The sequence below is a fragment of the Xiphophorus couchianus genome, chromosome 18 (assembly GCF_001444195.1).
Source record: "Xiphophorus couchianus chromosome 18, X_couchianus-1.0, whole genome shotgun sequence".
In the NCBI taxonomy this organism is placed as follows: domain Eukaryota; kingdom Metazoa; phylum Chordata; class Actinopteri; order Cyprinodontiformes; family Poeciliidae; genus Xiphophorus; species Xiphophorus couchianus.
Genome location: NC_040245.1, coordinates 11,553,225 through 11,570,541, shown reverse-complemented (window position 1 = coordinate 11,570,541; position 17,317 = coordinate 11,553,225). Strand labels below are relative to the sequence as shown.

The following is a 17,317-nucleotide window of genomic DNA, read 5'->3' as shown; positions in this document are numbered from 1 at the left end:
GAACTTGTTATAAAAGTAATGAGTTCAAACCAATTCAATTAATACAGGTAATCAGTGGAGGATAGCAGAGCTTTGAAAAAATGAATCAGAAGGTCTGTGAGAGCCTGATTTCTTCCTGGTTGGTAGGTGATAAAACATCAAATACTAACAAATATTGATAATTTAAAATTAATACAATGTGATTTTCTGGGGGATTAGATTTTGTTTCTCAAAGATAAACATACCTACAATAGAAATCACAGACCCCTCCATTCTTTGTGATGTAAGTGGGAAAAGCTGAAAAATAAGAAATAAAATCAATGTATCAAATACTTATTTTCTCCACTGTAAATTCATATCCAAATAACAATGTAAGCCACGGTACAGGCTTTGTTTGCTGTAGAACTTGAGAAAAGTTATGATTCTAATAAATCACCTTTCTGTCTCGAGCTCCTGCATGCATGTAGCCAGAATGACAGTAGTTAAAGCTGAAGCAACTGCTTCTGCCTAATTTGCCTGGATTAAATTCAGTTGTCTTTAAGTGGGTATGTAACTTGTAGAAACATTCTTAAAGTCTATCTTAAGGTTAGGAATTCAGAAGGGGAACTTCTGTGTGCCCTAAAAAGACCCGTCAAACTCTGCTTGTTAGTGGAAGTTTTCTGTATGAATATTTCACTCTCATTATCCATGTAGGAGAGTAAGAGAATCTGTACATATACTGATATTTATCCTTAGTAGTTTTATGAGGCATTGTTGCTTGTCAACAAGGTGTCTTCTATTGTTGATCGAAAGTACTCAGCAGTCATTCCAGTTCTGCATGGATGAAAGACAATATAACACTTGGCACTGATTCACTACCTTTTCTCTTAAAGCCTTTAGTTTTAAGGACTTTTGTCTCTGACTGAACAAAGTTCTTATGGAAGGTGACAATAGTGTGAGCCTGGCACAAAGGGATTTCCCATTTTACTGTCACGTTAAAGTGATATGCTACATGCCACAAAGCCAGTTCCAATCTACCTGTGACATACACAGAATTGTCCATGTCGAGATGCCACAAAATGGGTTTTCCAGTTGATGGGAATGGGATGACCAAAGCAAGCACCTTGGAGGGAAACAAAATCAGTCACAGTTAAAATGAACTCAAGCAGTAATCGTTGCCAAGTAGCACTGGTCCAAACCAATGGATTGTGGCGATGTTATCAGGAGTCCAGGTGAGATCACTGTTCCAAAAAGATTATTACTTCCTCTGCATCCTGGAAAATCCAGATTTTAGTTACTGCCCAGCAAACTGTGTGCAAGAACGTTTTTAAAGCAGTTAGTGTTCTGTAGGCTTGTTTTTATTCTTCATGTTTCATGATTGAAAATCAATAAATGTTTTGTTCCTAATCTTTTTCTAGAGAACATTTCAGTAAAAAGATAGATAAATGTTTAAAAACCTTTATGTTGAGCTTCCTCACAAGCTATCACGTTACAGCCACAATCATGGGTGTCTTTTATTCAAATTTTAAGTAATAAACAACACAGGGTAGCACATATTACATTGTCACCTCCAAAATGCTTACAAGTCAGACATGGGTTCTGTCAGGTTACTTTTGTCCACAGGACAGTGAAGTTGTTAGTAAAGTAAAAGTAAAACTCAGCTGGTTTAGGAATCTCAGTGCTCAGTAGATACATACATAGTTGGTTAAGCGTTAATCTCTAAAGGTGGCAAGTTAGTTGGGGATGTACTTAGCACTTTAGACAACAAAGGTGGTAGGAGTTGAAACTTAAAGGGAGGTATTATATATTTCAGACTCATATCAGTCAATTAATCAACTCTACTTTTAGATCACATTTAAAAAAATAAAATGTGTGCCATTTTATAGCAGAATCAAATAGCTATGTTTTTTAATCTTTTTGTTTTTAATTTTACAATTATGCATTTAACTAGTGTTGATCTTGCTGTTCCTATAAAACGTTTGGGCTGTAACATGACAAAATGTGGTACAAATACTCATGTTTTTGTCCCATATATCAGCCAGCCAATAAAATAATTTATTCAGCATGATTGAGTTTACATTATAAAGCCTCAAATTCTGGAAGAGCAGACTCTAAAATTAATGGAGCCTTACTCTAACTTTTGCTGGAGTGTAAAATGAAAATGTATTTTTCACTACCTCAGATCGATGATACAATAGCACAGCAAGGAATCTGACACAACTTATAGGATTACTCTACAGCTAATACATAGCAATTCCTCACTATGTGTTGTGAAAAGTTGAGAGTTTTCTTGTTGCCTTAAGGAGGACTATATAAAGAGGCAAACAATGTGTGGCACTTTGCTTTAAACAACCCTCCTTATTGTCACTTTTACCGGAGGCTAATTTCCTTCTTCACAGAGTCGGAGTTTTACCACAGGGACATAGTTTCTTTGTTTATTAAACCACCACTGTGATGAAATTACATTCCTCTGCTCATTGATTTTCTAATGTCTGTTGAGTATTTCAGCATGATTATTAGCGTTAAGATTTTTGTCTTTTTCCTTTAGCTACAAATGTAAAAGTAAAGATGTTTCTAAGCATACAGACACTTTTCTGTCTTCTTCCATCTCTTTCTCTTGTCAGTGCTGCTTGGCATTATCTCCTGGGAAAGATATTCTAGGAAAAGTATACAAGGGAGAACACGCATGCTTTCCCTTTGTCCCTATCATTCTCGTACATTTTGAAAAAAAAAAAAAACTGTTAAGCTGTAAGAACACTGAATAACTACTTATTCTACATTAACATAATTGCTTTGGTCACTTCAAATGTTTGTCAAAATTTATCGACAAAGTCCATTAAAATTTGTTGAAGTGAAGATATTACATTTTCTATAATACTTATCATCATATCATCTTATCATTTTGCTACAGTTTATTTGTACAGTTTGCAACATTTTAAAGGCTAACCAGATTTTCTGCTTTTGCATTGACTCTTTTTGTACCAATTCCTTTCTTTTTCATCCTAACGTACAGTACAGACCAAAAGTTTGGACACAACTGTGTGTCCAAACTTTTGGTCTGTATTGTATGTCATTCAATAAACTACTCCAAACCAAGTTATTTAGTCAACGGCTTTTGGATGAATTACTTAGATAAATTAGCATAATCATGGGAAAATCTCAGTAATAACTAAATTTTTATCATGGTAAAAATCAGTTTGGCCCATGGAAAAGGGTAGTTAAACATGCAAATTAAGGATAGAATAAAAATATTTAGTGTTTCTCTAAAATTTATATTGCGGAGCAGCACACAACTATAACTTTCTAGTATTAGATATAACATCAAATATGACTTTAATAGGTTAATTAAAACAAACTGAATGAATAATTCACCAAAGAAGATATTTGTCTGCCGGTTGCTTGCTCCTTATAGTTATCTGCTTGAATCCTAGTTTATATAACTTAATGAAAATCATCAAATGTCAACATGCTTTGAATGCTCCAGTGACAAAGAACTGCTAAAAAGAAAGTATCTTCTTTGCTACGGGACAGAAGGTGTTCCAGTTTGAAAGAGATAATGTTAACACTGAAGCTCTTTCCCTTTATATAGAACCATACCTGCTTTTATCATTGCTGCCATTAAATCCTTCTTTCACACAGTGGAGTCTCAATGACAAAAATGGTACTGAGTTCAGTTCACACCAAGTGCACACACTCCTGCACACCATGATGATGAGTGGCAATCTTTGCTTGCAGCATTGTACAACTACTCATGCAATTCTTTACCTAGTGACTAGAGGATGACATGTATGTTTTTTGTTTTGCTTGGCACATCTTCTAGCTGGACTGTTGACCTAATAAATTTATACGCTGTGATTTCTTCTCCAATTTAAGCTTTGAGTACAATTTTCACACAAACAATTCCCATGATTTCATTTATTGGAGATTAGTCATACAGTGTAATAATAAATATTGTGTTGTTATTTAAAATCACAATTTTATGAGTTATTTGTTTAATTAATCTTCCATACTTTTACTCTCTGTGGTTCTTTCACCTTTGCTTTTCTGTAGCAGAAAACATGATGTGCTATGAAGACGAACCTTGTATTTGTTTACATTGTACCACTCTACCATATAATTTAAGAATAATTTAAGTCAAAAGATATGATTAGAATTTATTTGCAGTCGTCTGAGTCCCCTGCTGATCCTAAATTATGTTTCTATTGTGTCATTATCTTGAGGCAATGAGTTTTGTGGCACAGCTTAATATGGCTTCTGGGGCCTGTGCCTTACTGCCTGCATAATCTAATGACCGGATCAATGAATCAATACATTTTCACTCCATTATCATCTCGATTTGTGGTCTAGATCAAGGGAGTAAGAAAAGGGTCTCTGTCAGCCCAAAAGCTTTTGCTAGAACACTGTGGAACAGGAGATTAACATTAACTACACATGGTTTCCTAGGTTTCTCTGAACAGGTGCAAACTCAGCATGAAATGGATGATTAAAAAACATATTTTAGAAAACAGCCTTGAGCTGATTCAACCCTTTTTCTCATGTTCTCAGTAGCATGCTAAAGGCATTAAAAAACCTTGATGAGACTCAAGGGAGCACTTGAAAATAAGTTATCCCTGGTAAATAAGTAAACATCCCACTATTAAACATCAGTGGGAGTCCATGTGTAAATGGATTTGAAGACTAATAATGATCACAACCTATGGAAATAACACCCACCTATAACTATAACACTCTTCTGGTGTCATGGTCATACTATGGACCTTACCACAGGGGCCACTTTTCATTGGCTGATGCCCATTCTACGTGGTCACGTGCGTGGCCATCTCACAAACAGACCCTTCCCGTTAGCTAAGTACAGCATAATGGCAGAACTGATACAACTTCTACACCTTGAAGCCTGTCTGCTACACAGTCTTACGTTAGCTAAACAGATCAATATGCAATGTGTCTGTATCTGACATACATTAAAGATTTTATTTTAGCAGAAAAGGCTTTGGACTAAACTGCTACTCGTGTTAGCCACTTTAGCACCAAGTACAGCTAGTCAATCAACCATCGCTGTGTACAGGGAAGCGCTGATTAATAATTGGGAAATAAATATCAAGCCTGGAAACTTGATATCGTAACGGACTGAATATTATGTTTTTAAAGTAATCTTTGCTCATCTTGCGGTAACAGGTGTGCTTAAACTACAAAGAGAGAGAGAGAGTAAAAAGGTACGAGTGGTTTGGAGTTGATCACCTGTTCGGGTTATTTTACCTTTGTTTACCTTTGCTGTGGCGCATTACAGCCGCTGTAGTTTCTAAACGTTGGACTAATGTATACGTCATTCACAACAAACATCAAATAGAACAAATATATTTCATAAAATTTTAACAAACAAATGGCTTCTACCGTGGTAATTATGTGAAAATAAATTAATTATATCCCAACTTCAGAAGATTTGCCTTTACCTTTACAGAGCTCTTTGGTTCCTCATGTCAGTCTGTAGCTTCTCATATTGAGGTCATCAAACCAAATTTCAGATCTGCCATAACTGATTGACGCCTGCTGGCCTCAGGTTTGCAACCAGCTTGTGACTGAGAAACCAGTAACCTGCTCCCAGATGTTGACATGAACTTGTTAGTTCCTCTGTCCATTGTAGTAGCTGATATATTGTGAAAATCTGGTAGAAATGATGCACTTATCGAGTCATGTTTACATAGAAACAACGCGCCGCGAGGCTTTGTTTGTGAGACTTGCGGTCATGTGGGTTGGTTGTGGGCGGAGCTTGGTAAGGTCCGTTGATATATACAACAACTAGAGGTTGGGCCTATTTTCTTGGGAGAATGAATTCTTCAAATAAATGAGAAAGGCTGATGTCCAGATGTTGACTATTAAGGTCAAGTCTTTCTTTCTAGCAGTTTTTCACAAGAAGTCTAAAAAAGCATTTGAATTTAAGCATTTTCCATTGAAATATTCAAAAGTGTAATTTTCACTAGTTGTAATGAGACCCCCTCATAACAAATCACCACATTATCAAAATGTTGGTAAGTAGTTTCTGTCACTTTGAGGGAGTCTGCTGCTTTGTTCCAGTGAGCAGTATGGCATGGGTCAGTGCTGTTCAGTATGCTATTTTGTTTCTTTCGATTGTAAAAGTGGCAAGTTGTAAAAGCCGGCAAAGGAGAACAACGGTTAGAGTGATTTTGACACATCCTATGCACCTCTACATAGACTTTGAATGTAAACCAAACATGCCTGATATTCAAAACACTTTTGGTGTGAACGCACCATCAAACGTCTGCATTCAAAGTGCACACGAGTCGAACTTGAAGTTTTGGACGCGTTTTTGACACATGTAACGCGTTTGGTGTGAATGCACCATTAGGGTGGTGCTACTGGCATCACACTAAGCAGTCTATTGATTGGAGTTTGAAAAATATGGCATAACTTTTGAGGTGAGCTTGAGTAAGAAACAGGTGATAACTAAAGGGAAAGGAAATGGGACCTGTGAGTATCAAGAGACGACGATCAGAATAACAAGAATTAAACGGGAACGCAAATTAACTGAATCACAAAAACTAAACTGCAAAGAAGTTTTCTATTTTAAATGGGCCAAAAGTTCAAGTAAGCAAATCCTAGACCAGTTTACATATTTAAAGAAGAAAACCATTCATACTATAGTCCAACAGTTTTGTAGCTTAGTAAAAAAAAAAAAAACATAGTTACTGTTATAAACACTGGTCATATTAAGCGCTTAGCCTTTGGGTATTTTAGCAAAATCAAAAGCAGTGTTTATTAACTGAACACACGCACTGTTATGTTTCTATTCTGACATGTGAGACAAGGCAAGCTAACTGATTATAAGGACAAGTTCAGAAAGTGCTTTCTTGACATATAAGTGATTGAAGTGCATTACCCAGGCTCAGTACAGATATATGTAAATTATATATCCAGCATTCAAATTAGCCTGGAGGTTTCTGCAAAAAAAAAAAAGATGAGTAGCTGTCCGCTTTGTATGTCTCCCCCTTCCTCTTTGGCATTTCTGTTAGCTCTGGCAATCCTTGCAGCAAATCACAAAAGACCTATGTGACCTTTTCATTTGACACAGCATCTGTCAGTCATATTTGATCTTTTGACTCTGGCAGTAGAGCTGTCTAACCTTCAGAGCCTGCTTACAAATGTTGCAGTTATAGAGCCAAATAACATCAAACGGGAAGCTTGAAATTTTTGAAAATTAGCCAACAAAGAACAAAAAAAGGCACATTAAAAATGTAGTCGCTGGCATGGAAAAGTAATGAAAAAACGGTCCCCTGATTCACAAATAACCATTACAGATGAGTGAGATGAAGCTGCCTATAAGTCATAAAAGACAGCAAATCTCTTGGCTTATTTCTCTATGATTTTCTGAATTCTACTAGAGCTCCTCTAGATGTGCATGGAATTTCATTTAGATCTAGCACAAGCCTGGTTTGTAATTCTTTATCGTGAATATTTCGTGGAAGTATGAAAGGAAAACTTGGCCAACAAAATCAAAATAAGCCTCTTTTATTCTAGACAGAAGTTATTCTAAATGTTTGGCACCTCCAGACTACATGAAGTAGCCAGGTCTGGGGTATTTTATCTGTTTATAAAAGCATCTTTTTGCCTCCCCTCCTCTGCTCTCCTTCTTTGGCACTGCATAATCAAGTGCTTCACCTCTTTGTAGCTTTAATGCACCATAGCAGAACACTCTGATGGATCACATAGGAGAAAAATATGGAGAGCAGAGAAACGAGGCAGTCATTTCACAGTGTCAGGCTTAGATACAAGCCCTTATGTGACATCCTGCGATAATAAAAGGAAGTTGCGTGTTGAGATGTCAAAACAGAATAAAGACAGCAGAGAGCTGAAAAGGTTTTGACTCTATAGCCAGTAATTGCAGATTAATATGTGTAATCTACACTTGTGAGAGGCAAGTCGCTCACGTTGCAGCAATAATAACTATGCTGTTCATGCCTTCTTTTAGCGAGATGAAAACCACCCTCCATATAGGCATCAACAAAAATATAGGTGCAAATAGGAGGTGACGCTTTATCTACCATTGCTTTGTCCATCTTCCACAAACACTGTTACGGTAATGCTATACGGTCAGAGCAACTTTATACTGGAGAGCATGGATTGAGCTAAGAATGGGACAGAAGAGATAGACTGGATAAGATGGAGTGGAAATAGAAAGAAATTATGTGGCAAGGATGAATATTGAAGACCAGGGAAAGAGGGCAAAAACAGACAAGGCATGTACAAAACAGTAAAAAAGGATAACTTAGAAGAATAAGAGTGACAAAGGGAGAAAATATGACTGAGGCAGGAAGCACAGTACATCTCCTGAGATTTAATAGTAGTATCCTGCTCTCGCCATACATCCTCCTGCCTACATCTCAATGAGGCACCATCTGTCACTGGCTCGTTACGTTCGACCCCTTCTCCCTCACAATCCTACCTTACACGAAAACACAATGCAGGAAAAGGAGAAAAAAAGTGGAAGAATGGCAGAATTTACATATGTAATTCAAACATCAGGCCTCCTTCAACCTTGGCTTGTACTCTGTGTGCACAACTATTAGGCAAGTGAGTATTTTGACCATGTTATTTTTGAGGCATGTTTTCTGACTCCAAGCTGGATAAACCTGAATGCTTAATGGATTTATTCATAGCAACTGATGTGTTATGAGAAAGGGAAGGCTGTGGCCTAAGGAGGTCAACAACCTATCAAGGTGTGTATAATTATTAGGCAGCTTCTTTTTTTGTGGAAAATTTTGGCTGAAAAAAATATTTAACCGACTCTTAAAAGTCAAAAATCAACAAAAGTCTCTGAGGGATAACTGTGTAAAGGATAACACACTTATCCCCCAAACAGAGGAATAAGTGTGTGGGATACACACAGAATGTCACTTACCGTAGTGACATTCTGTGTTGCACAGCAGTTAACTTTAAAATGTTGTGAATGCACAACTTGGTAGAAACTTTAAAAACTTTACTAAACACAACAAAATAAATAAAAATATATATATTTAACTTAGTCCATACAAAGGCATTGCGGTAAGCTTACATTTGAATCATGCTCATATGAATAGCTCATACAACATCATGACTGGTTTGTAGCTATTTTTGATTAATAATACTCTCCCCTGTGGTTGAACAGGCTAAGTCTCAAAACAATCAGTGTAGTGCTGATTAACAGCTTGCTCTGAGCACTGAAACATGCAAACCAAAATGGAGGAGTTTCATGCTGAGGGAATTATTTGGTTGTTTGTGGCTATCAACAGAGTTTGAAAAAGGACAAAAACAATCAGTAGTTGGAGTTCTATATGGGAAAATAACATCCAACCTTAGCTGAATGGGCTTAAAGTAAAGTTGATTTTTCTTTCTTTCTGTTTTTTTTTTATTCATCACAGTTGCTAAGAACTTCCAGCTAGTTGTCTGTGATATTCTGTTTTCCCAGCATAAAAGTAAGAGGTGTCCCTGTAGATTTTTCTCAGTTTTCAGGTAAATAGTAGACTTGACTAGTAAACTGAATAATGTTCATCTCTTGATGTTTTTTTAACCCCTTAATTGCATGTAAGTGTTTTTGGGGTGAGTTAGTGGGTTTTAACAGGAGAACAATACACAACAAATGACAAATCAGCACATTAAATGTTAATCACACACAAAATCAATCATCTATCAGCTGAAGTCTCAGGCCTAAATTCTGTAGAAGGGAATTAGCTGAAAAGAAGAGAACATCAGTGAGTCTCTGAACCTATTAAAAAGATGTTGTGAAGAATAATGGTTAGAAATATACTTCTAGTGTTGTCCTCCCATTAAAAACTACACACTTTAATGTACACTTAAATTATGACATTTTGTAATGCATGGAAAGTCTATGAATTGTAACATCGCCTGAGCAAGAAATGTTGACTAAAGTGATTTCACAAGAGCAAACAGAACCTTTTGGTAGGAATTGATTTTACAGATAAAACCTTTTATTTACTTTTTTTGCTTCCTTTTTTACATGATGATTTAGAGATTCTTCATTCATACTGCTCTTAACTTTAATATTTAGAAAGAAAAAAAAGTGCTCATGTATGCTCTGGGTTTGTACAGCAAGTTCAGTTGTTCGTTTATACATAGCATGCATCTTGTGCATGCTATGTACAGTATTTCGATAATGATAGACAATAGACAATTTCAGCTGATGGAGTGATGGCCATCCTGTTGTGTATTTATTTGAAATGTCTCTTAATAAAAGGATTTGGTTTGTTTCCCCCAAAATTTCTCTCCTTAAATGCTTCATTAAACCAACAAACACAATTTCACAGGCAAGCTTTAAGTACTTTCCACTGTGGAAATCAAGATAATTAATTGTTGTTTGCCACTCATGTCAACTCCAATTTGCAATTTCATTACATGGATTTTACCTGCTTTATTGTCAATTAACACAACAACCACACAAGCAAACATCTGTGTACAGGATAAATATATTTAATATTCGGTTTTGTTTGTGGATATATCTTTCAATTCTAATGTTGTGTAACATTGCCACTTCTGTGCTTAATAAGGTAATTGAAGGCAAACTAGTAAACAGATAGTAGTAGGGGTGGAAGTATTGCACATTATCATTCACTCTTAGATTTTTATGCATTTAATATGTCGCTGCTTCTGAGAATCTTATTAAGGTATATTTTGTCTTTTTTTTAAAGAGGCGTTACAATAAGTAATATTTCATGTTCTTCCATTTTTCTCGATACATTTGCAGCACTGTCATTTTGCTGCTTGGATTAATTATTTTACATTAAGTTGTTTGCGTTGAAGATTCTGGACTTTTTTTTATTTTTGCAAAGTTTTTTGGTGATAACTCTTGACATCTTCATTTAGTATAAGTCCAAGTAAGAGAAGCTCACAACAAATATTCCAGGGACCAAAGTGGATTTCTTGATTGTTTATGACACAAATATGGAAATATTGAAAAATGGGGCTTGCAAGATGAGAAATGCTAAAACACACACACAAATGATGCCTAGACACCAAAGACATAGCAGTCAATTCACCGCCAGCGAGCTCAAGTGGCAAAAATGCTCACAGAGAAACCTTTTGTGACACAGAACCCCCGGTCAATATGAGAGGGAAGGATCTGTAGGCATAGCTTTTAAAATACTATGGGGGTGGAAAAAGATATCAGAATTATAAAGAAGAAAGAGGATGACAATTGTTTTGTTAACGGGTGAGACATGTCAGAGACATAAGAAGAAAAGAAAAAGATGAGGTCAGGTGAAGAAGAGTTGGGTATTGATGCAACAGTGGGTGGTGTGGCTCCTCTGTCAGTCTTGGCACATCGTTCATCTCATTACACTTTCACTCTCCGGCTCCAGCCTGCTCTTTGGTCCTCCCCCACGGCTAGCCCCGGAGCAGGGTTCTGTCCCGCCCAGCTCTCCTGTCAACACAAGCCCAACTCAGCAGCTCTGGCCCATGCATCTGTCAGCCCACACAGTCCCCTGTCAGCCATAGCCTATTGGCCAGCTCATATTGACACTGCACACTGTGCCAGAAAAAGACTATAATATACCGCAGCAGAGCCTCTATCAACAAAGCTCCTGGTGAGCCAGAAGCTGAGGCATCCATCACCGAAACATTCTACCAAAACCTTACACTGATCTCTGTGGGGGCTGTTGCTCAACAACTTTAAAATCAAATTAATTTGCAAAATATTGGGCTGAAATTAGGAAGCACTGATGTTTTTTTCATGACAATGGAAACTCTGGGGTTGTTTTGCAGATCACAGGGTGGACTTTACAGATGGAGACACTCCATCTGTTTGCCAAAAAAATCTGATGAATTTTGTCAATTTAGATTTCCTAGCTAAGATACTAAATTATACTAAAGCCTGAACCTCTGTAATACGATGTATTTCCTTTTCTGTTCAACTGTGGCTTTCTTTTTCAATGAAATTGAGTTCCCTGGGAAAGATGAGTTGAATATGTTAGCAATGAAACCAACCAAAGACAGGTGCACTGTTTGTTTTAGTCTATGGCTTTAGCACAACCAAGGAAAGACCCACCTTGACAGCTTCTCTGCTGAGTAGAAGTGAGAGCTACAGGCAGACGGCTTTGACGAGTGATCGGATACTCTCCACCTCACGGGCAGTGGCTCATTAGCGAGAACAGAAAATAGTTACTACTGGGAGTGCTGTGCAGACTGAGCTGAGAGTAGCACGGACTCGGCATGAACAATTCTGCAAAAGAAAGAGAAAGCAAAGGCCAAGTCGAAGGAGAGACAGGGAAAACGTCGATCAATGAATTGTACATTTGATTTCAGCAATGTGCTTTTCTCCTCTGCTCTGGAAAACTGATGAGCAGAAAATAGTTGAGAAGAAACCTGTTGAAAGCAGCAACAAGGACCAGGATGTGAGGCAGCCTTGGTGAAAAATAAAACAATTACATCAAGAGGATTTGTGGAGAAGTTGTGTATTATAAAAGGTAATGATGAGAAAAGTATAGAAACAATAAAATATTTTAGGAGGAACATTACAGTATAGTTCTCACAAAGTGAAATGGTTTTTAATCCGCTTTGACTTTGTTCTTTATCAGCAGTTTTTGGCCCACATGAAGAGAAAGTAGATTGCATAGTTAAAAAAACATATTTAGTTGAAATTAACTGTGCAAGTTGAGGATGATAGTTCCATCCTAAATTGATCCAATTATTGAAGAAATTTGCTATGAATTGTGCATATTTATTGGTAATCAAACGTAATCAGAACAAAAATAATCAGAATCAGACTTATTGACCAATATTGGGAATTTTGTTTCACATTCGGATAAGCATATGAACTGTCTTTAAGTATATAAACTTAAAAAACAGATAAGATAGAATATGATACGAAGAAAGGATGTTTTGTGTCAAAATATTGTTGTGTCAGAAACAAAATACTGACCTGTTTGATAACTTCTTTAAAAAAAAAAGTCTGCAGGAAAGTCTCTACGTCCCCATGCCAGGACCTTGTCTGCCAGATAAGAGCAACATATGGACAAACACTTTAGTAGTAAATTATTTATCAGCTATCTGTCTGTCTTTCATATCTTTGAAAAGCCACTGGTTATAACACTATAGACATTTAGAACATAAAATTAAAACTGAAATTGAGAACTTATTATAAAATTAATTAAAGATTTAAATTCACAAAGCCAAAATGGCTTGTGTGAAAAATAGAAAAATAAATATTTTTTTTTTCCAGTCATCAAAAGATCTCTGCAATTTTCTAAAAATAAAAACCAAACGAATCTAACTAAAGTTGTTCCTAAAGATGAGCCTTCAAGCCCCATCATGGACACTGGATTTTTTTCTAGCATAAACGTTTATTGTTATTGCAACAAACGTTAAGCTTTTAGACATCAATCTCACCGTTTTTCAGTTGACAGAGTAAAAATTATGCATCCATCTCGGACTTATTTCATTGCAATACATTTTTCTTATACGTCACTGTCTTGTAATATAAAAAAATGTGGTGCCCTGTTTTTAGCTCCTAATAAGAAGAAAACTGAATAGTTGGTGCTCAGAAACACTGACAATTAATAGTCCACCTTGCATAATTGTTGTATTCACTTGACTTTGCTTTAGAACATGCTGTTTTGTTATTTCTCAAAAAATGTGACTGACTTGATTTTGTATTTTACACCACACCCTTATTATTTATCAAATCTGTCCTTTTAACCCACATAAACACTGATTTTGTCCCTGTCTCTTTTAGGCCTTTTTATGACTTGTATGTTATTTTTTTTCTCCACTCATCACTTTATATACAGAGACTAAAGCCAATCAGCAATACATTCCAAGTTAAGAGAAAATAAAGCCAAATGCAACCATTCTACCACCCTGGAGAGTTTCCTGCCTTACTGAGAACACAAAAAAGCTTCTCAGTTTGTCAATGTCTGTCTTCGGGTTGTATAAGGGTTATAGAACATCAACTCCTTAAAAAGAAAGGGTTGTTGAACACTCAACAGCATTACTTGTCTGTAGCCTTTTGTGTTTGTCAGACTGAAAAGGGTTTCACAAAAGTGATGACACCTGCAAAAGTTTCTGTCTACCCAGTTTCTGTCTAAAAGTTTCTTGTGATGGAGTAGTCTTATTCAAAGATGCTAAAGCAGATAAGCCCTGATCTCTTTCTTCTTCATTCTGCCCAGGGTTAGTTCCAACAGCTCAATAGCTGAAACAAATGCAGATTTCTTTTCACGATATATGGTGCCGATGATTTATATGAAACCTGCACTGCAAGGTTGCATCATTGATGAACGATTTTGAGTCAACAAGGCTCAAAACATTAAAGAAAACAAGGAAACTGAGTCATAAACTGATCGATGCTCCATGGCTTGAGATGGTTGAGTCAGACTCCATTATCTCCTCCAGACATTCCCTCTGGATTATGGATGGTTTTGGGGGAAAGAGTTCTTCCTCAAGCTCTGTGCATATAGGAAACTGTCTAAATCAGTTTAGCATGCTGCTCTTTTAATTAGACCCCTGAAGATTTTTGAAACTAAAATGGATAAGTGCTTCTGGATGAGGAAAGTGGGAGTTATATGTTAGACAGTCGATAACTACAGACAGTTATCACAGGTCCACATAAAGGGAAGGCGCACCAGCAGGGATTCAAGCTGCAAGTAAAAGCCATCAAAGATCTGACATTCACCTTCCACTGGGTCACACACTGGGGTGTCTGAACTGTCACTTTTGAGCATCACTGGAGGTCAACTGCCTCAACGCGCTGCCTCACTAATCTAATCCCTCTTAGGCCAATCCAAAGTAGTGTGCTTAACCGAGGTTCGGAGAGTTGCATGAATTTACATATGAGGTACATCTATTGTCAACTTGCATTACAGCTTATATCCATTCTCATTTACTCTGACATCCTCTTACATTTATTCATTAGGAAGATGCTCAGCTCCTTTGCTTCATGTGTGAGATGTCTTAGCGTAAGCTTACCTGGCATAAAGCTCTACAATGACAGGAGAGTCTTTTTATGATCACAGAAAGAGGATTGCTGTTAAAGAGGATGTGTTTATCACAAAGAGATGGTTTATAGGAGAAGGACAAGTCGAGAAGGACTGCAAAAGAGAACACTTACAAATTTTGATGTAGCTTATTGGATTTTATGTGATAGACCAATGCAAAGTAGCCTGTAATTGTGACATGGTAGGAAACATGGAGAGGGTTTTAAAAAACAATGTATGCATTTAGTCCCACTGAATCAATGCCTTGTAGAACTATCTTTTGTTGGAGTATGTGTTTACCAGCTTCGGACATCTAGGGACTGAAATATTTACCTTCTTTATAAAACACTGCAGCTCAAGGCTTTTCAAATATGGGGCAAGTATTCCCCTCCCCCCTCATCCCACTCCGGGTATTGCCACAGCTCTTCTGGGTGAGGGCAAGGGAGCAACATTAGAAACAAAAGGCCTTTTTTTCTAATGTACCATACTGTAACGTACTACTATACAGTACGGTACAGTTCTTTAATACAGTACAAATACAGTTCTTTATATACAGAGACTTCAGTCTCTGTATATAAAGTGATGAGTGGAAAAAAAAGACATATAAGTCATAAAAAACTCATAAAAAGGGCCAAAACACATTCACTCATTTGTGCTTACAAATGTGCACATATTCATACATCGATTCGCAGATTGGTAGTTAACTTGAGGTTGAGAGCCTTTCCCAGGAGCACATTACCACTTGACAGGAGGAAGCTGGAATCAAACCTACAGCCTTCTGATTGCAAAACAACTATTCTGTCACTGATCTCTTTTCAGTCACCTCCATTTATATCTCAAAATCCCTTCATCATGCATGTCATTTTTCTAATATGATTTCTCTTCTGTTTGTATTCATTAAAAGGTGAACTGGGGTGTTTTGTTTCTCTCCTCACCGCTTATGTGGCGTTCTCTACTTTTGTGTTTGTAGGTGTTATGTTGATGACAAAGTCTCCAAGGTGGCTTGGCTCAATCGATCCAACATTATTTTTGCTGGTGAGGACAAGTGGTCCCTGGACCCCAGAGTAGGCCTGGTGACTAAAGGGCAACTGGAGTACAGCCTACGCATACAAAAGGTAATGTTGACCGCTGCAGTAAAACATCTGAGCACATGATGGTAATAATAAGAAAATATGTGCCATAAATAATTTAACACTGAAAATTTTGTTTTTTAATTTCCATCAGAAAGATAAACATGAATGCATGCTCTCCAGTCTTTTAGTTATTGAAGGATGACCTCTCTGTCATGCTATATTAATACCCCAGAGAAAAAGGAAGTTGTGGCTTACTGATTAAATCTTTCTAGTCACAAGGATCAAAAGGCATATTTTATCATGTTTTATACTTTTTTCGTTTTCAGGCTTGGCAGTCATTATAATATTCATTTCCACAAGTCAAGAAATTTGTGAAAAAAAAAAAAACTGAGTGCAAGTAAGCCAAGGACACAGCTTAAAGTTGCCAAAGACTGATAATGTTAGGAATGAAACATTAAACCCAGGCATAAGTACATAACACACTACTTCAAAGATTGAAGTAGTGAAAATTATGTCCTGTTCTTTAAAATGAGCTCATAAGGGTAACATTTATGTTTATTTGTTTGCTAAGGAGGGTCAAGTCAGGAGAAATGTTTGATGGCAGCGTTGAAACCTAACACACCCATATCAGACCCAGAGATTTACAAATGCCCTGGGGAAAGCCCAGTCTGCCTGTAATTCATCATGGTGGGCAAAGACCCATTATGACAAAAATATAATAAATTCTGGCAACATTTGGATAGTTTCTGGTCCTTATTTTTCTCTACTGCTGTGTGTAAGACTCCGTTTGTCAGAGGAAGGATGTTGAGCTTAACCTAATCTAACCTAACATAAAATACAGAAAAAAAGAGTATGAGAGTAAATCATTGACTGGGGACTGCAGTTTGTGTTGAGTATAATATTCTCTGAGGCTGGAGGTGAAATTTGAACAGAATAGTCCAAACAAATCAATACGCAGAATTAAGAAGGTTAAATTAAAAAGAAGCGGTCACACAAAGTGCAGAAAAGCAGATAGAGGTTTATGTTATAACTCCCATTTGTGGTCACAATAAAGCAATGCTCCTTAAAAGTCTTTAAATTTAAGAGACCACTTTTAAGGGAACTTTTGCTTGCTTTTGTTTGCGTTTTTGTTGCCTCTATAAAAGTTGAAACTCTTCTCAGAGAAAACCCTTACTATGAAGAGGGTTATTGATTTTCTTGTTGAACCAGACCAGTGTGAATTTTCTTAAACTTAGTTGCTTAATGTATCATTTGACATACAAAATAACTGAGCACAAAACAAGTATAGTTAAAAGGTAGGTTTATTGCAGC

The 17,317-nt window shown here is 36.8% G+C and overlaps 1 protein-coding gene across 2 annotated transcripts in view; it reads left to right on the top strand.

Moving 5' to 3' along the window:
• lsamp (limbic system associated membrane protein) overlaps positions 1-17,317 on the top strand; it is a 725,983-nt gene that overhangs the window by 629,275 nt on the left and 79,391 nt on the right. For both annotated transcript variants that reach the window (XM_028045633.1, XM_028045631.1), the window contains one exon: positions 15,904-16,048. In XM_028045633.1, coding sequence (XP_027901434.1) covers positions 15,904-16,048 — 145 coding nt within the window. The remainder of the gene's footprint in view (positions 1-15,903; positions 16,049-17,317) is intronic.